The sequence below is a fragment of the Lepidothrix coronata genome, unplaced genomic scaffold (assembly GCF_001604755.1).
Source record: "Lepidothrix coronata isolate B3197 unplaced genomic scaffold, Lepidothrix_coronata-1.0 Scaffold183, whole genome shotgun sequence".
NCBI classification, from domain to species: Eukaryota; Metazoa; Chordata; class Aves; order Passeriformes; family Pipridae; genus Lepidothrix; species Lepidothrix coronata.
Window position 1 is genome coordinate 272,272 of NW_016690363.1, and position 27,761 is coordinate 300,032.

Sequence of the window (27,761 nt, forward strand, 5' to 3'; positions counted from 1 at the left end):
GAAACTCAGAATGCTGTAATTTATGAGTTCTTCAGTTGCTCAAGAGTAAAGAAATAGCTAATTGGTGAGAAATACAGACCAAACAAAAAATTCGACATGAAAAAAATATAACAATAAAATTCACATTAAATTATTTATTCAGTAATAAACAGTGACACTTTTCTTTATACAAAGCCCCCCCCCCCCATCGGTTTTGATGAGAGGGGCAAAAAAAAGTTCGATGGAATTTTGAGGGAAGCAAGATTGGAAAACAGGTGTGGGGGGGAGAGAGGGACCCTGATTCGACTGATGGTTTTAAACAACAGCTACAAACAGCTAGCAGGGAAAGTGCAGCACATTCTGCAGATACTTTAGATTACTGTAAACCTCAACTGCTATAAATATCAGCTGTCTATAGGCACTAAATACCTGAGCCCAAAGCTCACCAGAGTCGACAATGATTCCCATTGATGTCGGGCACTGATGCCCAGGCCACGACACTGTGCCAGCCAACACTGGGCTGCAATTTAGGCATCCAAGGCTGGTCCCAGTGATGCCAATGACATTGAAGATTTCCAAAGACACTGACAGGAGGAAGCAGAATCAGGCTCCTGTAGGCAAATGGCCATGATCAGTGATGCACAGCCAGTAAGCTCGTTTATCTTGAAGGCTTGAGCCTCTGTGCAGGTGCATGAGATCATTGCGACGTTTTAATGACCCCAACCCTAAATTTTATTTTTTTAATTGGCAGTTAAAAACATCTTGCATTTCACAGGGAACTCCAGCCCAGCTTTCATAGGTCCCACTATGGTGTCACAGAGATTGCAGAGCAAGAATAGGGAGAGGGTCATGGGCACTGTGCAGACCAAGGGCAGCTAAAACACAGGCTTCCAGGGAAATTTACAGTTCACCCTGTAAGTTTAAACCTGCTAACAGAGTCTACATTTAATATGTTGAGCAGTGACTGCTCAACCACCTACATAGAATGCTGGAGAGGATCATCTCTGCTCTCAGCTCTACCAGCTCAACTTTTCCAAGAAGACCACTCCTGCCCCTCCTGTCCCAAGGACTGGATTTTGAACTTGCTCAGGCCAAATGGTTCCTTAGTTTTTAAAGGGACATGTTCCTGCATCACAACTGTCAGATTGTGCCCATAGGGCTAATATGTAAAAGCAGTATTTATTTTTAAATACCTTCCCACTTTACATGAGATTATCAGTTCCAAAGAGCATGCATCAACTTTTTTTTAAAAATCCCCACACAAACAATATTTATCATCCAAATACTCTTTAAAGGCTCAAAGGCTGACATACTAAAACCAAGAACTCAACTTAAAAATTATATATATTTCTGAGTTGTTTATAAAAAATACACGTTGCTGGTCCATTGATATGGAGAAAAAGCTTGTACCTGAAATTAATTAAAAGAATCATATTCAAATATATGCTCGCCTGCTGAAAGGCAAAATATTGCACCTCTCCACATAACTCTGCTGTCTCCATGGTCATCTTTACAGATACAACCAATCAGGTGCTTTGAAAGGCATTTTTTGTTGGGTATTTGTTTGGGTTTTGTTTTTACAAGCGTGGAAAAAATCTATTCACTCCTGAGTCAACAGAGAACGCAAAAAAATGCCTACATTTTCCATCTCAGATGAGATTTGGTGATGCCATTCACTTTATTTCCAAAGGATGCACACTTGAAGCATGAGGGTGGAACGGAGGCACCAGGTATAGCTACACGTGTATGTGTACATATATATTTGTATAGACATATATACATACACATAAAAAACTGTGGGAGCAAGACATAGGTCTTTCTGCCTGGAAGCAGAAAGGCTGGGGGGCAGGCAAGGCAATCCTAAGTGCAGGCAGGGGGGAAACGTGACACTCCCCTCCCACAACCTCTGCTCTCTGAGAGCTGTGATGAGAGATCCATTCTTGAAAGCGTGTTTTGATGCAGGAGTAGATGACTGAAGAAAAAACTGCCATTCACTGGAGACCATCACACTGTAAAAGAGGTATTGGATAAACTGATAAGTGAACTTTTGCATCTGGTGACGAAAGGAATCAGAACACAGTGAATTTTACTCTCGCCAAGTGCAGCTTACTCAGCTCTCCAGAAATCAAATCTCCAGGGCAGTCAGTAGCTGCACTATTCCATCATCTTGTGTGGATGGAAATGGGCCGTTGAAACAAACTGGTATCTGCTTTTCAAAAAGTGGTGGACAGCTTGAACCCTCCTGGCCTTCAAATGAAGACACAAAAATTAACGGCAGATTTCTCAACACTGGTAGGAACAAATAAAATCCTGGACAACTTTAGGAGTTTAGTATGCTGATTTTCTTGAAATAAAACAACAATCTCCCTATGTTCTCCCAGAAATAGCGACACAGTACAGTATGTTTTATAAGCCCTCTCAAAATGAATCATCCGCTTTCTTGGGACAGCGTCAGAACTCATTGCACATAAAAAGAATGAAACAACTCCTTTAGTAACGCATTAAGACACGTAACTTATCTGTGACCTGATTTTAAGGGCCTTTTTTTTCCTATCTGCAGAAACTTGAGCAGTGTTAACATTTCTGTTTCTTTCTCACTGCCACCAATTCTCCACAACTGCAACATTGCGGGCGAGCGCTCCCCTCCTCTTTCAAGAACAAAACCAGCGCAGCATCTGCTTCTCATAAGCACATTTGTGCGTGTGTGTGAGAGAGAGAAGTAAATCTGCTGAATTTAACTTAAAAGTTTGTCACAGGGAAGGATTATTTTTTTTTTCCTTTTCCACCCTCCGAATTGTAGAACGCAGAAACAGGGCTACTGCTACGCACTTGCACTTTCAACTCACTTGTTAGCACAAGGGACAGTTAGGGACTGAAGGAAAAGAATTTAATTTATTTAACTTCCAGAGTCAGCTGACTGGTGCAGGAATGGCTACAGATGATGGCAGGTTTTTATTGGCACTTGCCTCTCAGAGCCTGCAGAGCAACAGAAGTTCCTCCTGCTCACTCACAGGTTCAGCAGTGGAAACTGGGCACAGAACAGTAGTCCTCGAGGTGGAAGATGCAAGAGCTTCACCACTTATTCATCCTCCCTAACCAACAACTCAGCAATACAGTCCAGAGAGAGATTCCAGTGCAAACTGTCGGCCTGGGTTTTTTGTGTCCCATTTTGCTTTGACATCCACAGGGAACTGGAGGAGGTCCCTCATAGTATGAACGTGTGAAGAGGAAGGCAATGAACAGACTGCTCTTGCTAGACTTCAAACTATTTCAGGAAGCCAAACACACTACACCTCAAAAAGAAATGTTGCCTTTTCTTTTGCCTCTCCCGCCACCCAAAGTCTCCCTCCCCAAAGTTTATTGAGGACATATTGTTTCTTTGCCTTCTAGCTTTGCCAAGTCCAGGGAAAAAAAAAAACAAACACAAAAATACCTTGGATTTTTTTTTTCCTCCCAGTATTTCTAATACTGTCAGAATTCCTAAGTCAGAACTCTTATTTTTGAAATATTTCTTGAACTATCCTGTCCTGATAAGACAGTGTACTGTGACAGCTATTACTACATTCCCTTCCATACAGTTTTCCCATAGCATGATGAATTTATTGACAAACTGAGAAGCCAGCTCCACCAGAGCAGCAGTAATATATAGCACTGTCATGAGAGTGAAATTTATTAAGAGAAAGAAATACTGATGGACTATAAAGATGAGGGAAAAAACCCCACCACATTTAATTCATCATCCCAACACAAACTATAACCCCTCTATTTTAAAGCATTATTTAAGCATAGTCCATTCAGCACTTATACATTGCCTCAAACTTCAAATAAGATATATATATATATATGTAAGTATAAGGGTATTGCCAAATTGTGATATAATTCTAATGCCTCCAGTGCCAGCATGTCAAGTCCTGTCATGTGACAAGGGAGAACGCTCAACACCTCGTAGGATCAAGTTCAAAAGGGCTGGAGTGCAGCAGCAGTGCGGGGAGGGAGCCCTGAACCCTGGAGTGGCATGCACATCCCAACACCTCCCTCCCCTTTCACACGCAGATCCATGTGGTCTCCACCTGACAAAACTACATTTACAATGCTCAGTGCCTTGAAATTAAACCGTTTCTTATCTCAGTCATGCGATTACGTCTTGGTTTCCACTCAGCTGGTGTGTCTTTCAAAAAGGGACGTCTGAAAACAGTGGTAACAAAACACAATACGTTTCAAGAGCCTCGGGAAACATCACAGAGGGACCTTGGGTGCACAGAGAAAGGCAACATCTCCAAGCAACAGCCAGGACCTCCACTCAGTCCCACCTAAGCACGTTCTGACACTCGCTGGAGTCCCCATGGGTTGGACACGGAGGCAGCACCGAGGCTGCCAAGGGCGATCTTGCAGCCCTTATTCGGGACTGGAGCACGCTCACCTTGGCTCCAACTAAACTCATTATGCAAGTCAGACCCAAGGCCCGGGCCAGAAAGGGGGTTTTCCCAAACACTGCAGAGGGCCGGGGTTGGACGTGGCCCCACTGTTTTCCAAGTTTCCAGATTCCTACACCCTGATGGCAGCCAAGCCTCAACGTGTGCACGCTGAGCACGTGCAACCGGTTATGAAACCCAAGAGCTGCAGCTGGGGTCTCGCAAGGCCCACAGCACAGCCCGGGTTGGACAAACACATTCTGGAGTCAACGGGAGATGAAGATTTCAGCGCTTCTCTCGAGGTGCTCAGCACACAGATCAGGCCAGTTGAGAACGTTTTGTTTCCACGAGTCGCACGTTTTTATAAACCTGGCTTTTTTCATTGGGTTTTTTTTCCCTGAATATCGATGCTATAAGTCACCACCCCTTGAAATGGCTTATCTGAAAAAGTCCTGCCTATAAGGTTGTACTGATATTTATGATCACTTTGAGGGCCTGCAACATAACTCACAGGGGACTGTGTTCAACAGCTTCAGTGGATCATAGAAGAGGCCCAAATTTATGTTTGGTTTAAATCCGTAAGAGTATTTGGTCCATTTTGAAAGAATGGATGGGTTGGAAATGCAGTTCCTGTAACCTCAAGCTTCATTTTATGCTAAAGGTGTTTGCGAGTTTCTGACAATCAGCCCAGCACAAAGCCACCTTTAGAAGCAAGAAAAAATACAAATACCCTTACTACAATCTAACATCAGGAAAAAATACTTGGCTGAAACTTTAGGTGCGAATTATACTTGCTTAAGCTAGAACAAAAGGACAAAAACATCAAAATCTAGTAATGTGGAAACGAGGGAGGTTTAGCTCTTTAAAAAGAAAGGAAAGATAGACATTTGAGGTAACAAACAAAAAAAAACCAAAATGCACAAACACATCACGGACATCTAAAAATAGCATTTTATACATTTTTGCCAGTGCTTCTCTGAGAGCAAGTTCTTTAAACAGAACTTAACAATTTTACAATTTTTTTTTTAAAAAAATATGTCATCCTAAAATAGCCCATCAATCCTTACCCAAACTTTCTGTATTTCTACAAAAATAGATGCACAAAGAGCTACAAAATACTGTATTCCTGAAAGGAGGCGCACTGTAGTCAAGGGAGAGTTTGTTTTTTTTTTCCTGACAATTGAGACTGTTCATAAAAATATCAAGCTGAACAAAACAAAACACTGTTAAAGGAGCAGAAAGGAGTTAGGTTGCCCAGCTGCAGCAGGCTCAGATGAGGAAAGAAAGAGAAGTTAAGTTTCTGGGTTTTTTTCCTACACTGTGGGACCCATAAACGGCCTTACAAACAAAAGGCTCAACAGCAAAACCAAAATAGTTGGCTCTTCATCTTCATGTGTGTCCTCTGCTCCACTGCAGAAGGAGTCAACGACTGCTGTATTGCCCACCCAGCTGTGCCGACTCCAGCTCTAGCTGGTCTTAATTCCTCTGCACTTCAGAACCAAGCAGTCTCCTTGCCCTTGTCCTGATGTTGTAGACCTGCATTTCACAAGAGAAAAGAAGAATATTTAAAATTTGGTAGAGTTGTTTTTGTTTTTTTGTCCCCCCCTCCCCGAGCAACCAAAACAAGAATAAACAAGTTTTGATTTAAAAAAAAAAGAAAAAAAAGAAAAAAAGAAAAAAACCCACAATTTACCAGCTTAGTGAACCTGTTAGCAACGCTGTTACTACTCCCAATTTTTGAGGCATGGTAAGCTTAAACCACACTTAAATTTGAGACTGGCTCAAGCAGCCCAGGAACGCTGATAAAATCCTGTATGTGCTTCCTTGTTTTGACCTAACATGGAGCATGGCACGGTATAAAAAACTCTCCAGCAAGATCTGCATTGATAATCCAGTATGCAACAGAGTAATGTTTCCTGACAGGGGCCAGCCACACACACTACCTCCTCCAGAAAAAGCCTGGGACACTCTAGGATCTCACAGGTTCTGTGGCATTTCACCTTACAGAGGAGAGAGGGAAAACGTTCCTGCAGCATGTAAAAAAACCCAAATAATTTCACCTACAGTGTCAGATTGTCAGCCAAGAACGGCTAGTGCTTCCACATGGGAAAAATTAATGATTTTCAGCTTGCATTTGTTATGAGTTCCTCTAACATTTTCCTTTGTAAAAAGTGAGGACTATCTAATAAATGTGGTGCTATGTTGTGGCTTTAGTATTATAGACTTGGAACCTGTATTATAATCTGGGATTTCTCTGCTCCAGAGGGATTTAATCTTCTCTAGATTTACACCTAACAGGGCGCAAACCTAAAATCCAGACAACAGAAAGGGAGAGGCAGATTAAACTTTCCTGAAGAAGGTACATTCTTGCTCATTCATAGGGAAAGCAAAAAGGATGGAGGGAGGTGCAGGCACATATTTTCAGAGGTAGTAGGGCACTTAAAACTCAACAACATAAAACCTGCCCCTTAGTGTTTTGAGCCAAGCAAATCACGTTGTATGAAATGAAGGTGCACTTCCCACTATAAATCATCATTCCTATACAGACAGTAAAGCTCCTGGGTGCCATCCTACATATTGCCCTTGCTACAGTGCTCCAAGATCAATGCATGAGCTAAGAATTTAGGGGTGATTTCACCACTAATGTAAATCGGTTCAACTCCAGACTTCAACGATGTTGCAGCATGTTCACTCGATATTTAACCTGCCAAAACTGACAGATCCGTGTGCTCAGCACAGATCCCATTTCCGTATTTGATCACCCAGCAAAACACACAGGAAGTCCCACATGTTTCCAGAAAGCCTAATAGGCACAAAGGGTTCAGATCTGACGACTACCTCCTTGTTTTAAGAGTACAAACAGTTAAATATTTAACCATGATCAGCATTTCACACAGCTGAGCTACAAAGCAGTTGATGGTCGCAGAAAAGATGACACGGCTCTATCCATATGAGGATTTCTAAGCAGTGCACAAACACTTCTGTGTCCAGAAGTGAAGAGGCAGGGAAAGCCAAGCACATAGGTATGGCACACCAAACCTTGCCCAGGGGCTTTCTGCTCCATTTCACATGCACTTGTTACCTACTTCTTCAGACTGGAAAAACTGGGATATCCCTCATCTAGAGCACACCTATAAAAACACGTTCAGAGACTCTTTATTCAGTGAAGATGTCTTCTTGCTGCTTAAGGGCTACTTGTTTTCCTGGCAGCATCATACACAGGCAGAGATGTAACAAACTGCTGCTACTTTCCTTCAAAGCTCCCTCCAAGTTAGTGATGACAATTTGGGGCTATTTTTCCTCTGCTGTTCACAATTTTTTAAACAAAGGTGACCCCAGAGAAAAGAAGGAAGGAAGGAGGAAAGAAGGAGGGGGAAAAAAAAAAAAAGATAGAGGAATTCAGACAGCAGAAACCTTTCCGAGGATAAAGAAGTCATTTAAGTTCACCAGTGGAGCACTAAAGGCCACCAGAGGCAACGGAAACTTGTAAGAAGAGAAACATGTTATATGGATCCTAGCAGCTTAAAACAAATGACACACACCTGCTTAAGAGGTCATTCACCTGACAGTAGCAACTGGTAGAAGTGGAATAACCAGCTGAGCAGATACCTTCCTAGACAAGTATCTTTTCAAGACACAAATAACTGTAACAAGGAGGTTTAAGGTATAGCTATTAAACCTAAAAAGCCAGAGAAAACAATAAAAAAAAAAAAAGCCAAAGCTGCCTTAGCTACTTAGAACTGAATGTGGAACACTTTCCATGCCTTTTCCTCATTACATTCCCACCTCCTTCATGGCAAGGCCATGTGCAGTCCTAACACAGAACCCAAGTGCAACCCTGCTGCTAACAGAGAGCTTTCACTTGCAGCCTGTCCTAAGCAGGGATATCCTGGCTTGCACTGCATGAGGCAGGATTATCACAGGTGTCCCGTCTCTGGGACACCAACCTTATAGCTAATTGCCACAGCAACATCGTGCAGTTTCTCTAGGAACATCTAAACAAAGTTAATGAGTTGTGAAAAACTCGTGGGATGTGTGTGAACAGAGACAAATGTACAGGAGGCAGCAGACTGATCCCTCAAATTCCATATTCAATGTGTCAAACTGATGCACAGGCATTTCCAAAAGCAGACTTTCCACAGTTAGCCAAGACTAGAGGATGTTGATTAATTCACCTAAATTTAAAGTTATTCACCTCAGTGGGTGTTAACTTTACACAATAAAGAATGTGCCTCTCAATTTCAATACAGACTTACAGCTGTCAGATATGCCAGAATCCTGCTTTGCTTTTAGTGTGCTGGGGCTACAGGAAGCCTCCTCCAGCACATCTGTCCAACAGCAGGACAGGATATCCTCCTAGGCCCTGCAGTAGCAAAGCAAGTTGCTCTGCTCTCCTCCCCACAGGGCTGCCTGCAGACCAGGCAGCTGCCAGCCCAGCCAGATCCGACTGATCAGCTGAAGTCCTGGTGAGCAGGACATCTCCTGCCCTGCTCCCGAGGGAAACACTCATGGCTGTAACCACCAGCTCCATTGCAAGATAGCAATTCCCCTCCCCAACCCCTGATCTTAAGTGCTGGACTCTGTTTGCACACCCTCCACGTAAACAGGAGGATTTGGCAGACGCCGTGAACCACAGCCAGCGCTGTCAGAGCCTGACCTGGCTTTGCAGGGAGCTGTGGCCTAAAGCACAAACATGCTGTGCTTATACCAGCGTGTTTATACACATTAAAAAGTACATATAAGACATACTTTTACACTGAGCATTATAGCTCGGGCACTGCAGCTTTGGGAAGGCACTACATACCAGCAGAAACAAAAGTAACAGGTTTTAAGAGATCTTGAGGTAGATCTGCATTTTCTTTAATCCCACTTGTACCAACAAAGAAGCTTCTAAAAGGGTTAATTTGCAGCGTACAATGTTAGGATTAAGCCACATTTAACGGGAATCAGGTATAAATCCCTCTTCATTCTCTAAAACAGGACCATGTAAGTTCAAACAGATGTGCAAGGCAGATCAATACTTTGTAAGCCCAATGAACAGTGCTACACTGATGTCCCATGCAATCTGTTCTGAAACATAAATTCCCAAAGTCCACCGTGCATGCAAGGGGAACCTCCTCTTAACCTCTGGAGTGATTCAGCATCATCCGTTCATGAGATCGATTATTTGGCTTAGTATGGCAGAGATGCAACAATGTAGCTGGAAGAGGGTAAGGTTACAGGCAGCCTGCCCTGATCCCAACATTATCATTCCATTTAATTCGGCATGAGGAATTTTTCAAATGTTTCTGTAATCGCATGTGACAGTAGCACAAGAAATGTGACCCACCATAAGGGAATCAGTTTTTAGCTGCAGAGCTCTGAAAAGCAACATCTAGGTATATACCAAATGAACTTTTTAAGTATAAATCACCTGAAGCTCCTGGAATCTGATATAGTCACAGCTCCACAGGCTATATTCTCCAGGGACATATGAGCAAACACTTTTAGGAGTGATGTATTCTTGCCACTATGGCCTTACCCTACTCTGAAGAAACCACCTCTGTGTCACTAAAAGCCAGTACACTCTTCCAGGCCCTTCAGTTTCTGGCCTCTCTGTTGAGATAGCTGCCCCACATTAGCATTAAATGTAATGAACTTCTGTGTAATGTGGAGGCTTATCCAGTACAAATCTCCCCCTGAAGTGCATGAAGCAGTAAAAGCTTCACTGGTGCTGGATGTGACTCGGTGTGGTACTTCAGCAGCCCCCTTCTCTCCCCACAGCACAACACACCTTCCCTGGGTCGACACCTTTTGATGTGCCTTGAGTGCCTGTAACCAAAGCACTTGTCTCAACTGCACGAGCTGCAGAGGCAAGGCTGAAAGGGGAGCTCAGCCTTCCTGCCCTTCCCAGCAAGGAAGGAGAGACGAGTGTGCAAGGAAAGAGGCCAAGTAATTGTAATGTCACAGGCCTCCACTACCTGCTGTGTTTCACTGTTTGCACCCTTGTTGCCAACACTGGGGCTGCCTAACAGGATTTTGCTGTTGTGTTTCGGTGTGTGGTCATTTTGAGCAGTCACAAGACAATGATCTGCTGAGATCCTCTGTTCCTGCGAACCAGTCACACATTTCCCCTCTTTCTTTTTCCCCATAGGAACTCATGGGCCAGAAATTAACAGTTCAGACCTTTTCCAGTTCCTCACTGAGCAACTACATGACATGCAAGCCACTGCCAAATCAGGATCCTGAAAAAACTGGCACCCTACTGTACCTCTCCAAAGGGATTTTTACAAGGAACAGGCAGCATCAGGGAAAAGCTGTATTAGTCCTGTAAGGCAGTGCTAGGACCCATAGTCCTTTTTGAGGTACTGTGCTCTTAAAGGGAAAAAGCCCCTGGTTTATTCCAGGCACTACTACCAATAAAGCAGCAGCAAGCAAACCAGCTTGCACAGCACTGAAACTACTCACAGTCTAGGCTGGACTTAAACCCAAGCCAGGTAGTGGTTTCTCCTGACTAATAATTCCCTACACAGTTCTCAGCTCCATCCCCAAAAGCCTAAGTCAAAGAGCAGAGCTCTGCAACTGGACTGCTGGGGCTGGTGTGAGACCAGGGGGGGCTCATCCCTCTACCACTGGCAGTGAAAATTTCCTCATACTTCAGGGAAGGCAGCTCACTCCCCTCATGGAATTTGTCACAAGGGCAAAACTTGAGATTCCAATCTGGTTAGACTGTCATTCCATAGCCAAAAGCACAAAATGTATCACTGGTATAGCTGGAAATGTTATTAATAGATATAAATTTCTGCAGTGTTAATAATCCTAATAAGCTTTTTCTTAATTTTCTTGAGGCAGCAAATGGCATAGTATTTTATTTAGAAGAGATTATTGGTTCCCAGTTGCTTTAAGGGGAAGAGAGAGGGATTTGTACTCAGTTCATTGTATTTCATCTTTAAGAAATTTTTCCCCACTAATTCTTTGTTGCTCTGTGCACCAGTCAAGGCAAGGAAGTGCTTCTCACACATTGAATCAGTCAGTGAGAGCTACCAAAAAGAGAGACAGATACTTTAATGAAAAGGTAATAGAGATGCAAACCTAGTCTTTCCTTAATCAAATAATATGCTGCCTTTTAAAGTATTAATCTGCAAGGACTGGGGCCATTGGGATAAATACCAAACAGAAAAAGGAGCCCTCAATAGCACACATGAGCTCCAGGATGGAACCTGTTAGTCACCCAGCACCTGATTGCAAAAGTGAGGGCTGCCAGACTGCTCCTAACACCGAGACAAGAGCCTGCTGGTCAGAGCTCACAGGCACAGATGTAGTTCATGGAGGCTGGCCTATGGCTACAGACCCTGCAGGAAAATAAATCTAATTCACAGACCTCTACCCAAACCCTATAGAAAGATGTTTAGGCTTGATGGTGAGCACAGCTCAACCAGCATCTCCACTCTCCTTGTGACACTCGGATACTGCACAGGAAGGAAATGCTGAGCTGTTGCAATTTAGGTAAGATGCAGTCCTCATGTAGTGCAAGTTCTTAGTTCACTGGAGCTACATTTTGGTGAATGTGCATATGAACTAGCTGAATGACCTGGGAGCTTCCACATGGAAGTATAATTAACCATTTCCCACAAGATTTAAACAAACAAAAAACCCCCACTGTATCATGTCACAACTCGTTTGGCTTGAATGGGGCCAAGGCAGACAAAGGTCTCTCAGCAAAAAGGTAGCTTGTTTCACAGCTCATCTCCCCTGACAGCAATCACAGGAGGGATTCCCACCTGGAAATACATTTGAATACGGCCTAGAACCAGCCCTGCTTCAGCTGCAGGGAGTTCACTTTTTCCACTAAAACAAGTCACGGACACCACCGAACCATCTTACCTGCATCGAACCCAAAACTTGGCACAATGTCCACTGTTCCGTGAAAGGCTCCAGCCCATGCTGAGGTAGCGCTGGTGACAGCAGCGGGGTCTGTCTTTGTCCCGTCGCACTGGGGAGCAGGAATCCTGGCGGCGCGGACCGACGGCATCAGCAGGGACCCGTAGCGGGGGTCGCGGTGCGAGCTGGGATGGTGATGGTGCATGTGTGGATGGGGGTGATGGCGATGCATGTACACATCATGCATGTGTGCATACGAAGGGCTCACCTGAGATGCTAAAGGATAATGCCAGGATTCGGAGGCAGCGGGGGGAGGAGGTGGGGCAGTCTGATGGAGGCCGTGTCCTGGCCAGCTGCCGGGATCTGGTGTTGGGAAGGTGCCTGGTGCGGTAACGGGGAAATCAGGGTGTACTCCACTTAAGCATGGTGGAGGAGGAGGCTGATAAGAGCTGGTCCAAAATGAAGTTGGGAAACTGCTCCTTTGGCTTGAAATTGCTGAGCTTTCTGGTAGAGAGGAGAGAAATGAAGCATCACTGAAGCTGAACAACACATGACGTGACAAAAAAAACCTCCAGTGATTTGCTACTCTTTGAAATTTTTACTACTGAACTCAAATCTCCTCAGTAATTATAGAAATCACAGGACAGCTGAGGTAAGAGGGGATCTCTTGAGATCACCTAGTCCAATTCCCCCGCTCAAATGGGGTCACCTGGAGCAGTCTGTCCAGGACTATGTCCAGTCAGATTTTAAATAAGATCCAAATTCCACAGCCTCTCTGGGCAACATGTTCCATGTTTTATCCACCCTCAGCAATTACAACAAAAACCCAACAAAACAAAAAAAAAAAACAACCAACAACAAAACAAGCGAAAATAAAAAGTTTTATTGTGTTCGGATGGAATTTCCTGTTTTCTAATCTGTGCCTATTGCCTCTTGTCCTGTCACTAAGCATTGCTGAGGAGAGCCTGGCTCTCCCATCTGTCTCATTTTCCCCCCCATCAGGTTTTAAACATATTGATAAGATCCTCCCGAAGAATATTTTTCTTCTTCAGGCTGAAGGGTCACAGCCCTCTCAGGATCTCGGTACAAGAATTATGAGGAGAGGCTAACTCCTGACCAGTCCAGACCATATCATTTAGAAAGGCAGCTGTTGTGCCTGTAAATGCACCTGAGGACAGAGAACCAGGTTACACTACAGAATAGGAGATATTTGGCTAAAGGAAGAATACCACATCTTCTCAAACTAATTGCATGCTTTGATGGTATAAAGATCATATCTAACAGACCTTATGTTAGCCCCTTATAGAATATATCGTGTTGCCCTGTACCCAATAGGATCATACAAACAGAAACCTCTATGCAGCTCTAAGAGGTTTTGATCAGAAATAAAAAAGACTCACTGCTTCTTACAGCTAGGGCTCAACTTCTATTTAAATGGATTCAAATACCTCTACATTATGAAATCACATTCTAAAAATTCCTCTCTGGAAGGAGCGGTTACTGTTTTCGATGTGTAGGAAAGTATTGGCACCTCCATCCTTACAATCCTCTTGCCAGCTCATGTTAGAAAGTACTGCTTCGTGCAATATGTCTCAGCTCAAACAGGGTGTTTTTTTTTTTTGGTCAAAGATGGAAACATAAAAACACAGGACTTCACCTCTGATGAAAGAACAGTCATAAAAATAGCCTATGGAGGAATAAAGCCAGGGAAGTTTAATATCTGATGAGGCGAGGAATCCTCTGTTCCTCATATAACTTTTATAAAAATACTTTTTTTTTTTTAAATGACCTTTTGTTTTGCTTTGTTTAATAAGCAACTGGAATGAGACTTGGGTGAAGACACCATTGAGAATGAACAGATTCTTCAAATGCTCCTGCCTCTGAACTTTGCTTATACAAAAATAGTTTGGAAACCAAAACTTAGAAGTGTTTTCTGACTCTATCACTTGGACAACTCACCTCTCTGTTTTAAAATCTACTAAAATCACAGTATTTTTTCCACACATCAACTGGCTTTGATTTATGCAGTTTACTGAGTCTGATTAACTTCTTGTATTGGACATAAACTTTGCAAACACACCATGGACTAACACAGAGGATGTTTTGGGCCAAAATGCTTCAGAGGCTGCAAGCTTATCTGGCAACCTGTACTCCAACATGGTTTTCTTCAAAACGTTGGGCTGCTTTTAGCAATGTATTTCTATTGCAACTCATGCTTGAAGACTGGAAAGAGTTTCAAGCATATTTTAGAAGCCTCAACACCCCTCCAAAGTTGGTATTGTTGCTTGTTTGTAAACCATTCCTTGTTAAAAGGGATTACATTGAGGTGGAGAGTGCTTATGGTGATGGCAGCTAGGTTGACACAAAAAAAGCAAACCCAAACTTCTCCATGCCCAGTCTGTTGTTTTCCACACTGCTTAACAGAGGAGCACAGCTTGATAATGCTCTGCCAGTATTCTGGAAACAAAACCTCCGTAATCGAGAGTTTTTGAAAACTATCTGGCTGTTATCTGCATGGAAAAGCCCTAAATCCAAAGCACTGCACTTCAAAAAAAGCACAGAAACCCACAAAGTATCTGCAGGACAGCTTTAATACCAGGAGAGAACGCTTTAAACCACTGGATTTGCCAATATGAATTCATCCCAGATTGCATAACAGCTTGGCTTTACCAATCATGCAGGAGGTCTAGGCCACAGAAAACATGTTTGGTCACCTCCGTTTTTCAAACCTGTGCACATTTCACAAAGCCACTGCTGCTGTCAGACATTGCCGTGGACCAGCCCCCACCAAGACATCACTGAGTGTAGCAGCAGAGGCCAAGCTCACTGCTCAAGGCCAAGTCATGTCACTGGAGACACAGGGCCCAGCCAGATTATACAAACAGGCCAGAAAATTTCATCCATCCCGAGTGCTCGGAGACACTCAGCCTCTACGGAACACGGCAATGGAGAAACAGCCACCGTCCTTGAGAAAGAAAAATAAATAGAACAAAATCTTGCACGGGTTTTCGAGAGGGGAGACGAAAAGAGGCATTTAACGAAAGCTGTTTGCCAAGAAAGATACTTCAGCCGCCACAATTTCCTACCCTAAGTACAGGGAGGCAGGGAGATGGCAACATCTCGGATACCACGAAGTGGTAACTGATGCAAATGTTCGCGGTGGCTGACACATGCACCGAAAATGTGCCAAAGGGCACACGCCGTGAAGGAGACAACGTGTGGAACTTCCTGCAGCACAACACTGCTCCTCAGTCAGGGCAAGAGGAAAGAAAAATAAGAAAGGAAAACCAACCTTTCAGCTAGGAAAAAATACCTTGATAAAAATAGGTAACATCGGTTTCAAGGTGTCTTTAGTTACATTAGTGCCTGCAAAAAGACACCTAAAATTGAATACTCAAAGTCCGTGTTACTGGACCCTATTGCAGGGAACTATATTTTATCAAAAAATCAGTTTTCAAGTTAATGTGAATAAACAAACTGGTCAGTATTTTCAGCATACAAATGATGAAAACTTGTTCTTTTCAGGACAACGGGTTCGGTTTTTTCTAGGTAAGCAAAATCCTTCCTCAAAACAAAACAAAACCCAACCGATAAAAAAAAAAATCCCAATAGCACTGCAATGATAAAATCAGAGTTTGTGTTTTCATCAGGACACCTTAAAAAAAACCAAACCCAAAGATGGAAGGAAAAAAAAAAAGGCAAAAAACCAAAAAACATTATTAATCCCTCCTTTCAGGTAAAGGAGAAAACACAGTGAGCTGGGGAGCCACTTCATGCTCACACACTTTCCACTTAAATTTGTACCTTCCAAAAGCAGCTGTTGCAAAGGTTTTTTTCCTTTTTAATTTATCTTTGAGTAATAAACTGACAAAAATTCTGACTACCCATGAAGGTCATTTATAAAAGAACTTCAAGCTAACGGTATTTTAACCTCTTTAGGTAGTGGGATACAAATTCACATTCACAGAACCATAAAACCATTCGGGGCTGGGAAGGGACATTGAAGATCACCTAGTTCCAACCCCCCTGCTATGGGCAGGGACACCAGCTAGACCAGGTTGCTCAGAGACCCATTTATTTGCTGTTAACTGAACATCTCTAAATACTATATAAACCAGAAGGCCAAGGTGTTAGCATTGTTCCTTCCCACTGTTTTCAAGGAGGCATATTTCAGAAACTCATTTGGGCCTGATGAAATCATTGTCAGCTTCTCTTCTCTGAAGTAGCAAATGCCCTCAGCTCTCTCAGTGTCCACAGCCCTGCCCAGCAACCTCCCTGGGGATTTTCATACCACTTCAGCAGGTGCAGCAACAGCAAAGGGCATATCTCCTTACTTTATTCCCAGAAGACTTTCAGGACACGCAGACCTCCATTCCCCACTGAGGGCATGGGGCACATGGGGTTAGGAGGCAGCGTGGCTGAAAAACCCTTATACCAGGCCACCCTGTCCCCTGCAGAACCCTCTGGGGATGGTTGTGCAACCATGGGGGGAGACAGGGAAAAAGAGCTGGGTATGTCTGAGGTCAAAGACAAGACACACAACCCCTGGTATGTCTCTAAACTCAGTGAAGAGGGCTTGCTATGGGCAGGGGGTCTCTGGGGACTGCCTTGATCCCATCTCTAAAACATTTATAGCCTGTCTGGGCCATTTATAAACGCTCCAGTCTCCTTTTTAGTAAGCATAGGTTCAATCCTGCTCTCAGTCGAGTCAACGGAAAATTTCCCATTAACGTTAATGGTCCCGGCTCAAGCCATAAATTCCTCCAGCTCCCTAGCCACTTGTGCTGACCTTTGCTTAAACTTCCCTCGGATTTGTCATCATCCTTCTGGAAAGCAAGTCCTTCTGTGCTATTTTTCTCTCCACAGTAGTTTCCAAAAAATCCCATCTCTTCAATATCTGTGACTTTCATCAATGCGGTCTCACCTCAGCGTCGCTGATTATGAGTTCCACTGCTCCCACACTGCTATCTCTCTCACTCAACCTGATGCAAGGCCACTGCTCACGCTGCTTAGTTTGTGTCCCTCTGCCAGTCCACATAAGGATGTGATCAGAAATAATGCAGCTGTGGATCTGAAAAACTACCTACACCTCCACATTCAGCGATGGAAATACCATCTTACTGGCAAGGCTTTCTTCAGCCACCAATTTTGAAATCTTACCTGCAAGGTCTACCCAGCATATCTGGCAAGATCTGCTCTCTGTTACACTGATGCATATAATGCACATAAGCATTTATATGCACGACAAGACAGAAGTGTTATGACACTGTGTAAATGCCTCACAGATCCTACCACGTTTCTACTCTCTGCTTGGAAGTAGAGTAGTGTCACCCCCATTTTAAAAGCAGGAAGCTGTAACATCAGCCATCTCTCTCCCATGAGCAGGCTGCAATGCACCACACCACATGGTTGCAGCCACAAGGGCCAGGGCTTGTCCCCCAGCCTATTCCAGCCTGTGCTGGCTCCTCCCCACTTGAAAAGCAGCTGTGGATGAATCCTAATCACCTGGCAAAGTCACCCGAGAAGGCTGCATAGGTTTCCTCACGTCCAAGGCCAGAATCCCAAACAGCTTTCCTCTTTCCTCACAGGCCAAGTTTCACACTTGGAGCTTAAAAAAAAAGAGCCTCCGACCTTGCAGGAGACGTTTGTGAAGCTGCGTGAGCTCTGCCCCATCCCGGCCAGGCCTTGGCAGAGACAGGGGTTATGGCAAGAGTGGGAGACGCCTGCTTCTTCCATGCCTTTGGCACCCATCTCCCCCTTTAACACTTCACATCACTCAACCCCAGAAGCTCTGCGGTTCTTTCAAGTTTGAGGGAGAATTTTCCACCTCTACAGAGGAGTGAAATTTCAGCTGCAATGCAATATGTGTTACCGCAACACAGACCGAGTCAGCCACGCCAGAGAGAGCAAGTTATTGCTCCTCTTACCTCTCCACAGAGGACTTAGCCCTGTCTTGCTCTTGGTAAGGGCAGTTTCTGAATTGAAGCTACTGGCTTGGCTCAAAGCTCTTGAGAAATGTTCATCCACTACTGAACCAATGTCTCCCTGGAAGTAAGTGAACAGGACGCAGCGAGAGTTAAGGTACTCCATCTCGGCAGGCTGGTCTTTCTCATCCTCCTCTTGCTTGCTGGGAAGGGTCACTTCCAGAGACTCCTGCATCTTGTTGTACACAGCTAACTTCTTCTGGGATTAAAAACAGAACAAACAAGAGACGTTTCAGTGATGGCATTCAGCGGAAGATCAACATATGGTTTCTTTAACGAGAAATAACTGAATACACTGAATATTTATTTCATAATTTAAGTGGGACTACCAGGATATTTCACACTGGCATTTCGCAAAGAAGAGAATACCAGTGCCCACTTATGAGCCTCTGTCCCTCTCACACAGATGGACCTGCTTCTCAGGCATGTTTCATAACTACAATTTATCAGCAAGAGCTTTCACCCAATGCTTTCAAAAGAAAACAGGCAGGCTCTAACAATTCCTTCCTGACTCCTACCTGGAGAGGATATTCCCATTAATAAAGCCTACAGAGGTCAAGTCAAACTCTGTGGAAGGGTGTCCAGACACAGGGTGCCAGAATTTCACCCATCTAAGTGAACATACACCGGATTTTGCCGGCTGTGCTCCCCCAGCTGCGCGTACACGGCTCTCGAAACTCTCCTCATTTATCCACTTATGAGGAGGTAAAGATGGGAGAATTTCGTGCTTCCACAAATGCATAAGTTTTCACTCATTGCCAAGAAAATTTGGCAATTTTAAAATAAAGCTATACTTTAGGGTAGTGATTGGGGTTTGGCTGGGGAGTCGAGGTCTTTTGTTTTGGTTGGTTGGTTGGTTTGGGGTGGTTTGTTGTTTTGAGGTTGGGGTAAGAGGTGGGTTGTTTGTTTTTTTTCTTCCCTTTTCCTTTTTTCTTTTTATTTTTTAAACACAAGTTTCTGGAGAAAAAAAAGGACAAAAATTTCAAGTAATAAAAAATTACACGTGCAATCTGGGGAGGAGAGGGATTGATAAGTCTGCAAACATATGCAAAAGAATGCACCCCAAACCAAAAACACAGAGAATCACATAAAAAAAAAAATAAAAACCGCACAAGCCATCTGTGAATGGCTATTTCAGAATTTTCTCTCTCTCTTTCTCTCAAATCAAACCTAAATGTCAAAATAAATGTGTGTGAAGATCCATTTTGCACGGAACATATTTTTCAGATGTTCCACTCTACAACTGTTTTCACGGAAAAAAAAAAAAAAAAACAAAAAAAACTTTCCCCACAACAGTCAAGCTGCAGGAATCACAGCTTTTGGCTAGCCAGCCATTTCCACAGCTGACTTTGCACACAAGCACTTTCAGGAACCCAAAAACAACTACAGCACATATGCAGAAGTATTTCATAGCATTTCTATAGAATTACAGTTTGACTTCTCTTTAATGGTTTGCTTGGCAGCTCTCTAGAGCCATCAGAATCTCTTTAAGTTTACGGCTTTTTTACCCTTTTTCCAGAGTAGTTCTATAGAAAAAGTTAAGCAACTGTACAGTCTATAAAGTTTCACTTATACAATAAACACGCATGTCTGAATTAAAAATAATTAAAAGCAATTTCCTGATCTTATGTATCATCAATACATTTACCTTCGGTACTTTTTAAAAAATCACATAAGCCGATACAAATTCTCTCATTGTAATGTAAAACAAATACTCTGGGGTTAAGTCTTAATTATGAATGGTTATTTAAAAAAAAAAACAAACTGTAAGGAAGAGCTATTAACAAGTGGAATTAAAACCTATAGTACTAAAAGCTCGTAACAACTAAAGGATCTATGTGACATTCCAGTAACTGATAAATGTAAACCAGCTCAGTAATGCCATTAATTCAGGTGCAATGAGGGTCATACACAATTTTATTTCAGTTTGGGATATTCAGGCAAAGGGCTGGAATTCGAGTAAATCTGTGCTTCACAAAGCAAGTTATAGCATGGCTCAGCTTAGCACAGCGTTACTTATTTAGACTTTCAGTTTTATCCCAAGATCCTACAATATATAAAGAAAAACTCTGGGATTCACACATAAAAAAACAAAACAAGCAAACACAAGGAAAAAGCAAATTAAAAGTTTTACTACAAACACTAAGATTTACTAAAATTGTTAAAATGAAGCACAGCCTGAAGCTCTGAAACATATTTTTGCAAATGCAGAATTTGAGGTAACCTATTTTTTTTAACTCTTTGTTCATTTTTTACAAAATTTACATCTCAAAAAAAAAAGTCTCCTAATATTTGTTCCTGAAAGGGAACAATTGGAAAATGAAATGGAAAATCTGTTCCTAAGGTATCGCTCATAGTGAGCTTCACAATTTTGCTTAGGTAATCACAGAACGATGAGACTTGAGTAAGACAGAGATGGTTATAACAATACTGCATATATAGGAGACGCACACATTAGAAATATGTAATAAATCTACCTCAGTGACTTCATCATTCTAAAAGGTGCACCATAACCCAGAACCTCTTAAAAATGCAAGACAAGTGGTTGGGGAGGGTGGTTTTCTCATTTTTGGTTTCGGTTGGGCTTTGTTTTTTTTAAGTAGAGACAAAGCCCGAAAGAGATCTTTACAGAAGCCTAAACAGACACCGACCTATTACAACATCTCAGGTGCAAGTGTATGTGCCAGACCCTGACTAATGTAACACACTTTAAAAGTTGACTTCTATCATTACAGGTACAATACTTGTATCTACCCTGCAGTTATGCAAATGCATGTACAAAGCACACAATTATATACAGAAACACACTGTTTAATACGGCCCCTGGCTTGACTTGGTTATCAGGAAGGAAGTCTTTCAATGTTCCTATACAGGGACTGGAGCTCAGGAAATTAAAACTTATCTCCAGAGTCGCTTCTCTGTGCAGGAATGTTCCTGCAGCCTAAGAATCTAATTCATTTTCCATTTCAACTCTCTTCCCTCCCCTCCAGTCCATGGGCAGTCATTACAAGATGCTCTGAGCACTTTCTTCTTTCGAAAACACCAAATCTGACCTTTTTTTAATGTAAAAAAAGACAGTAGGACTGATGAACAAGTACAAGGCCTTGTGCATGGACTGAAGTTTTGACAGTGAAAAGTTTACATTTTGTGGTGAGTTTTCCGCAAACGATGAGAGTTCTAAATGAAAAGATTTTTCAAAACAGCATCAAGCCTGTGATCAGACATAAGTATAATTAATTTATATTTCAGGAAGAAATCATCAGCCTGTAATTGCAAAACTCTTTAAATGAGAAACTACAGTGAGATAAAGTGACTCAACGAGTTTTCCTTGTATGCAATGTATATACAACCTTTCCATTGTATACATCCTCTAATAATGTGGGGTTTTTTTTCCCCCAACTCACTTAAAAACAGCCTGTTTGCACAAAAATTCCCTAATTTTTGTTCTGACCTTAATCTTCTCACAGCATTTCTGACTGCACTTGTGTGAGTGGAAAAGTATGCAAGATCATCAGCTGCTAAATGAATTTGTCCCACCATCGTGGGGTGTGAGGGCACAAAAACAATAAAACAAACATCAGGTTAAGTTTCTGGTAACCAACCTGGGCAAGTCCAGTTTCACTTGTACTTTTTCATACAAACAGTTCTGGCATATATTTAAGCAGCCAACAGTGTCTGTAGATCACAATGCTACCCCCTGTCAACGTTCAATACTTTTATATTAATGAAATCTACCTCTCCCTTCCTTACAAATTAGAGACTGATATCAAGCAGCCTCTGAAAAACAAAACAAACCAAACACACAAAATCTTGTCTTGGTCAAAACCCAGAATACAGAATTTAAAGTCAGCTGAGCATACTAGGAAATAGGGAAATTCAGAGTCTACAGCACCTGATGCCAGCTTAGACCACAGACCCCAGACCCCAGTTCATGGTTGAAGAGGCACAGCCTCTGGGAAACAGTGCTGTACAGCATGGGCTGAATTCAGCCTCAATCAACACTTTCTTTTTATTTCACATATTCACAAACAGGCTCTTCCAAAGAAAATTTAAATCCTTAACTGCGAGTTGTAGAATAAAAGGAAACTAAAGGTCAACAGCACGTCACCATTGATATGGGAATATTAAAGAGCAGGTTTATGCTGAACGAGCATCATCTTGTCTTCTAAGGAACACTGACCACTTTTAAAAGGCTTGCGGTCCAAAATCTCACACAAAATCCTCGCCTTGAAGATTCCTGTTATTTGCTGACGTGCCGTAGCCAGAACCAAGCGAAACAGTTCCCATGCAGCGAAGTGCTGGCCACATTAAAGCCAGTGGCAAAGTCCAACTGACTTCAAGGGTCCCGGATCTCACCCAGGGTGTCTGGTAAAAATGTCAGAACATTCCTCCTCGCAAATTGAAATAAATTCGTTTCCAGTTGAAACTAGCTAGTAGGCAGCAAAACAGGAAAAAAAAAAAAAAAAAAAAAAAAAAAAAAACCCCCAAAACACTGACAAACAAAAAACAACCACACTTTAGAACAGAGAAAGTTTTAGTTTAGCCAAGTCTGAATCACATTCAGGCTAGCTCTTGTTTTTCATATAAGCTGGTTGCCTATTCCTACAACTTATTATCTCCATACATGCCATCATAACAGCATATGGTCCTTTATGCTCCCAAGCACGAAAGTCTGGTGTGCCTGTGGCCACCTGTTACAGATTTTCCATTATGAGAGAAAGAACAGGAACCAAAAATAAAGAATAACTACACTGAGGAAACACTATATGACCCTCTCCTGAGAAAAAGGCTGTCATTTGACATAAGCTGCTGAGAAGGAATTCCAGCAACAAACTCAAGGCAAATCACGGACAGTTCCTCCTTTTGTGGAGCTGTCTGCCAAGCAGGCTCCTATTGATAACATAGAAAGTATTCAAGGAAGAAGACAATTTCAAGCAATCAGGGCATCAAATGCTGGGCCTGAAAGCAGTATTTATGGCATGCCCTGAAAACATGAAATGATAACTTCTATCTGCACAAATAAGCAAGGCAAGAGCCTGTTTTTAGGTGAGCCACTGGATTTGCAGCAGTAAAGCCTCCAGTTCCTGCTATGCTCTGCTAATGGAAGGAAGTGGTGAAAAAGGAATGAATTTATACATCTTTTGCTGTACATGCAAACAGAGGTGTACCAATAAAGTCTAAAGGTCTATTTTTATGTAGGTAGAGGAAGATCAAGTAGAATTTGGTCCCAGTCACAATGACAGAGTAAAGCAAGCCAAACTTTTAAAATCAGCGGTGTCCTGTAGTGTTAAACCAAACCAACCAAACCAACAAAAACCCCCACACAGGGGAAGACTTAATCCAAGTTTTACATCCTGCAATTCTGAGAGTAGCCTTTAAAGGTGAGTTATACAGGTCTGATTCAGCTTCCAGAGAAGTCAGTAGCAGAGCAAACACCAGGCCTCAGGACTAGCCTTGAGAAAGAATCTGAACTGCAAAAGCTGAATGTGAAGCCACGCTCTGCTGTTAAGGCACTGCCACACAGCATAAGCAGTATAATAAGCACATCCTCAAAAGTTGTAAGCACATGACACAAAGAACTTTACTGAAAAAAACAAGTTGCAGTACATGAACTGGGGTTTAGCTACAGCCAGCTGACACAGCATTACACGTGACCTGTCCTCGTCTGCAATGTCGATAGTTTGGAAGGAAGAGCTGAGTTAGTGACCTAATTTGCTAATGAAGACAAGCCCTTATCTGGAAGAAGTCTGTCTACAGCACTGCCAGCACTTGAGCATATCACAACTCTTTATGCAAGACTCTGATTTAGCAAGGACGGTGTTGGCTTAGATGTTGGCTTACATCTACATACCATGGAGAAATTCCAAAACTACCATTTACTGTAACTTCCCATTTCAAAAGTCTTAAGCTCAGGTGTTAGTGAGCCAGGGTGAATCCTGCCTTAGCCTCAGCTCAGCAGCTTGCTGTACCTGGCCTGACAGGACACGACAAGCCGTCACAACGTGCCGAGAACACAATGGGATTCTTCAGCAATTATGTGTTTCCAAAGTCTCTTCGAATTCCGTTACACCCATTCCTCACCCAACCCACAGGAAAGCCAAAACTTACTGCTGCAGCTGCACAGCCCCTCAGGAGAGCGCACGACGAAGAGTGTTTCAACTTTGCCATTCTGCAGGGTTTTACCCTCATGCAGGCACAGATCCTCACCAGACACAGGAACGCGCTCACATTCTGACATCGACACTCACTCCCATCTTTTGGCAAAGTATGGAAATTCTGATTTATCTGTAAAATTTGGGCCACACCCCATTTTCATCAGTTCCTTCTGGCATCACATGGAGCAGGTATACAAACCATATTCCCCTTACTTCCCTCCAGCAAACACCCTGGACCTGAGAAATCTCAAAGATCTAAGGTGCTAAGCCTCCGCTCCCATTAACGTTCAATAGGAATTCAGGCTTCAGTCCATTAGGGGCTTTAAAATAAAATCCCATCTAAATTATTTGCCAGCAAGTCCTTTCCTGGCTAAGGATCGGTGAAAGCTAAGTTTCCAGAAATTCTGCCTTTCATTGCAAGGAAAAAAATCAGTTCTGTGCTGATTTTAAGGGAGGAAAAAATACAGACACAGAAATGTGGAAATGACTTCAGAGTGGGGAAACTTTAAAAAAGCGTGATGAACCATCCCCTAAACAGACATTTCTGCACAATCCAGGTGCACATTAGTCCATCATTTAAAAACAGTCTGAGACCACTCATTAAAAACAAAGAAAGAAAGAAAGAAACAAAACAAGACAACAAAAAGGAGACAACCATTTGAACTCCCTTCGCTGCAGAGCAGTGACACAATGCCAGCCCCTTGCTGAAGGCACTTCTCCTGACCCCCATATGCACCATAAGACCTACAGAAACACGATGAGATTGGCTCTCCAGAGAGACACCACAGCCCAGAACTGGAGCCTGTACATCTGGAAGGGCAGCTCTGCAGTTAAGGAGCTGCTTTGCTCTTTAATGGATATGAAAGTGATGCAGAAAGCTGGCATAACCCATTAGGTGTTTGAGATGGCTTTACTACACAACACCTGTGAAGATGCAAGAGCTTTAGTCACAGTAACACACCTACATCTCTCACTGAGAAAGAAAGGAAAGCCAACAGAAACAGCACAGAGGAGCTTTCTCTCAGAAAACAAACCAAAAGACACCAGAGTAGTACAACACCACTGAAAAATGCTTCAGTGGAGTCCTCGGATATTTTAAGGGTGAGCTCCACTTTATCAGCTCCAATGCAGAGCCTTATTTCTAAGATAGCCCACTAATTCATCTTCCCTCGCTGTTATTTTTAAACCACCGTTTTTTAATTCCAGCAAAGAGGAACATTCTTTAAAATGGTCATCATCCTCACAAAGAACACAGCAGCATTTTACATGGTGAACACATGTGTAAGAAGAACCAAAAACCTGGCAACAGATTCTTCATCCTTCCTTCTTACACTCTCTACCAGTTCATTAAATGTCTCTGACAGGACAATTCTGAAGGAATAGAAGAGGTTTGCAAAATGTCACACATTACCCAAACAATAAATCTTTTCGCTATGAATACAGATGCATGAGGAGTTCATTCTATGTTTGCTTTTTTAATTTAGAAAACATTGGATTCAGAGAAAAATACATAAACTGCTCTAAAGTTAGCAGCTGCTAGAATCAGAGGGCACAGCACCCTTAGTTCAGCAGCAACAGCTCAGTTTTTCAGTCTGACATTTCACTAGAGTGGGAAGACCCTCCAGCTTCAAGTATTTCAGGAAAACTGGTGCAAACAGGATTGACTAAACCAAACTGTCAATAACGTGTAGGATAGCCGTGTTTAGAAAGTTTTTAGGTGGAAATGGAATATATGGTGTCAGCCAGGACTCATGAGCTGTACTGGCTCATTAGAGCTGTCTATGTTTCTTGCCTTGCTTATCTACCTCCACTTGATAAATAGCATAACCCACGGGAACTCCGTTTATCCAAAATTATTTCAAGAAACTTTGGGTTTTATTATGGTGCCTCTGGGACATTTCATATACGGTGAAGGAGAAACTTCATGATTATGCTTAAAATTAAAAAGCAATTGCGCTTGAGCACGACACAGCTGCTAACGACCATTTAATAGATTTTCACATACTGCGTGTTCTATAAATCTGGAAGAGAAATACAGATCATCACCTCCAGACTTATAGGTCAAAAAGCTCAAGAAAGTTTCAATTGTAGTTTTCTACTTCTAGGTCTCTTGTCAGAGAGTCAGGTTATTAGAGATTATTTATTTATTTTCCGTCCAAATCTAACAACGGGAGCTCCACATATTCAAATACAAAGTTCATAAGTAAAATTATTGAATAGATAGAAGGTTCTGCAAGCTGTGACCTAGACGAGAGAAAAAATAATTGAAAAGGTACGATGCAACAGACAGAACTCACAGGTTTTCCAGTGAACAACGTGAGCAACCTGGACAAGTTCACTGGGGTATCATTTCTGCAAACAGGCTCTGTCTCCCAACAATAAAGGAAAAAAACCAGCAACACACGAGAGGAATTTTAATGTTTTAGCCCATACTCGTGTCTCCCAGGCAAGTTGATATTAGGGGTCACTTCCCATGTACGGAGAAAACAATCTTCATGGATAATAATGATAAAACCTTATGGAATGCAGCAACAACCAAAAAATGTATTCTCAGATGACTACATTAGGGCCAAGTCAATATTAGTCCCACTTCACCCACGCACTGCATAGTCTAAAAATGCTGTCAGCCTGATAAGAATTTCCTGATTCACTTAAAAAAAAAAAAAAAAAAAAAAAGGGAAAAAAATACATCTGATCACCAAATTCAGCTGGAAACCCGCCGGAGACGATCTTCCAGGAGCGCCGGGCTGAGTGGCGCGGCGCGCCCCGTCCGTGGGGAGCAGCGCGGGTCCCCTCCCGCCGGCGGAGGGCGGAGGTTCCGCCCGTGTGCGCGCCCGCGGGGCGAAGGCGCTGCTCAGCGCCCGCAAAGGGAGGGTCGTCCAGTAAGGAACGACGGCGGAGCGAAGAGGGAGGGGAGGGGAGAAAAGAAATAACTTTTTCCCCCTCTGCCCCGCTCCCGCCGAGCAAGCCAACAGCCACCCCCCCAAACACAAGAATTTTGGGGGAAAATATTTTTGTCGTTTAAGAAAAAAAAAAAAAAAAAAGGTCTTACCAAGCTCCGTTGCTCTGGGGCACCCTCACCAGTTCCCCGCATCTCCAAATCAGGCCGGGGGCTGCAGAGCGCATCGCTGGCTGGCCGGGGCGGAGACCTCAGCCCCGGCCAGCCAGCGATGCGCTCTGCAGCCCGCTGACGGCGGCGGGGAAGGGGGGGTGCGGGGGGAAAGCACCCCAAAAAAAACCCCCTCCACCTCCCAGCTCTCCCCACCGCAGCGCCTCACCTGCGCGCATCCCGCCGCGGGCGAGGCCAGATAGCGGGGCGCCCCGCACGCCGCCGGGGCGGGCTGCTGCATGGCCACGTCCGAGCAGCTCAT

General features: G+C 43.1%; 1 protein-coding gene across 3 annotated transcripts; it reads right to left on the reverse strand.

Annotated features, from left to right (window-relative positions):
* On the reverse strand, positions 1-27,761 carry VGLL3 (vestigial like family member 3). 3 transcript variants are annotated; one of them, XM_017830791.1, is made up of 5 exons: positions 27,669-27,761; positions 18,179-18,434; positions 12,520-12,755; positions 12,255-12,436; positions 1-5,927 (listed from the first exon to the last, which is right to left on the reverse strand). In XM_017830791.1, the coding sequence occupies exons 1-5, from the start codon at positions 27,759-27,761 to the stop codon at positions 5,858-5,860; spliced, it is 837 nt and encodes a 278-aa protein (XP_017686280.1). In that variant the 3' UTR covers positions 1-5,857. The 3 variants fall into 3 exon arrangements, with proteins under 3 accessions (XP_017686280.1, XP_017686278.1, XP_017686277.1); XM_017830789.1 differs by having other exon boundaries at positions 12,255-12,755; positions 18,179-18,431; XM_017830788.1 differs by having other exon boundaries at positions 12,255-12,755.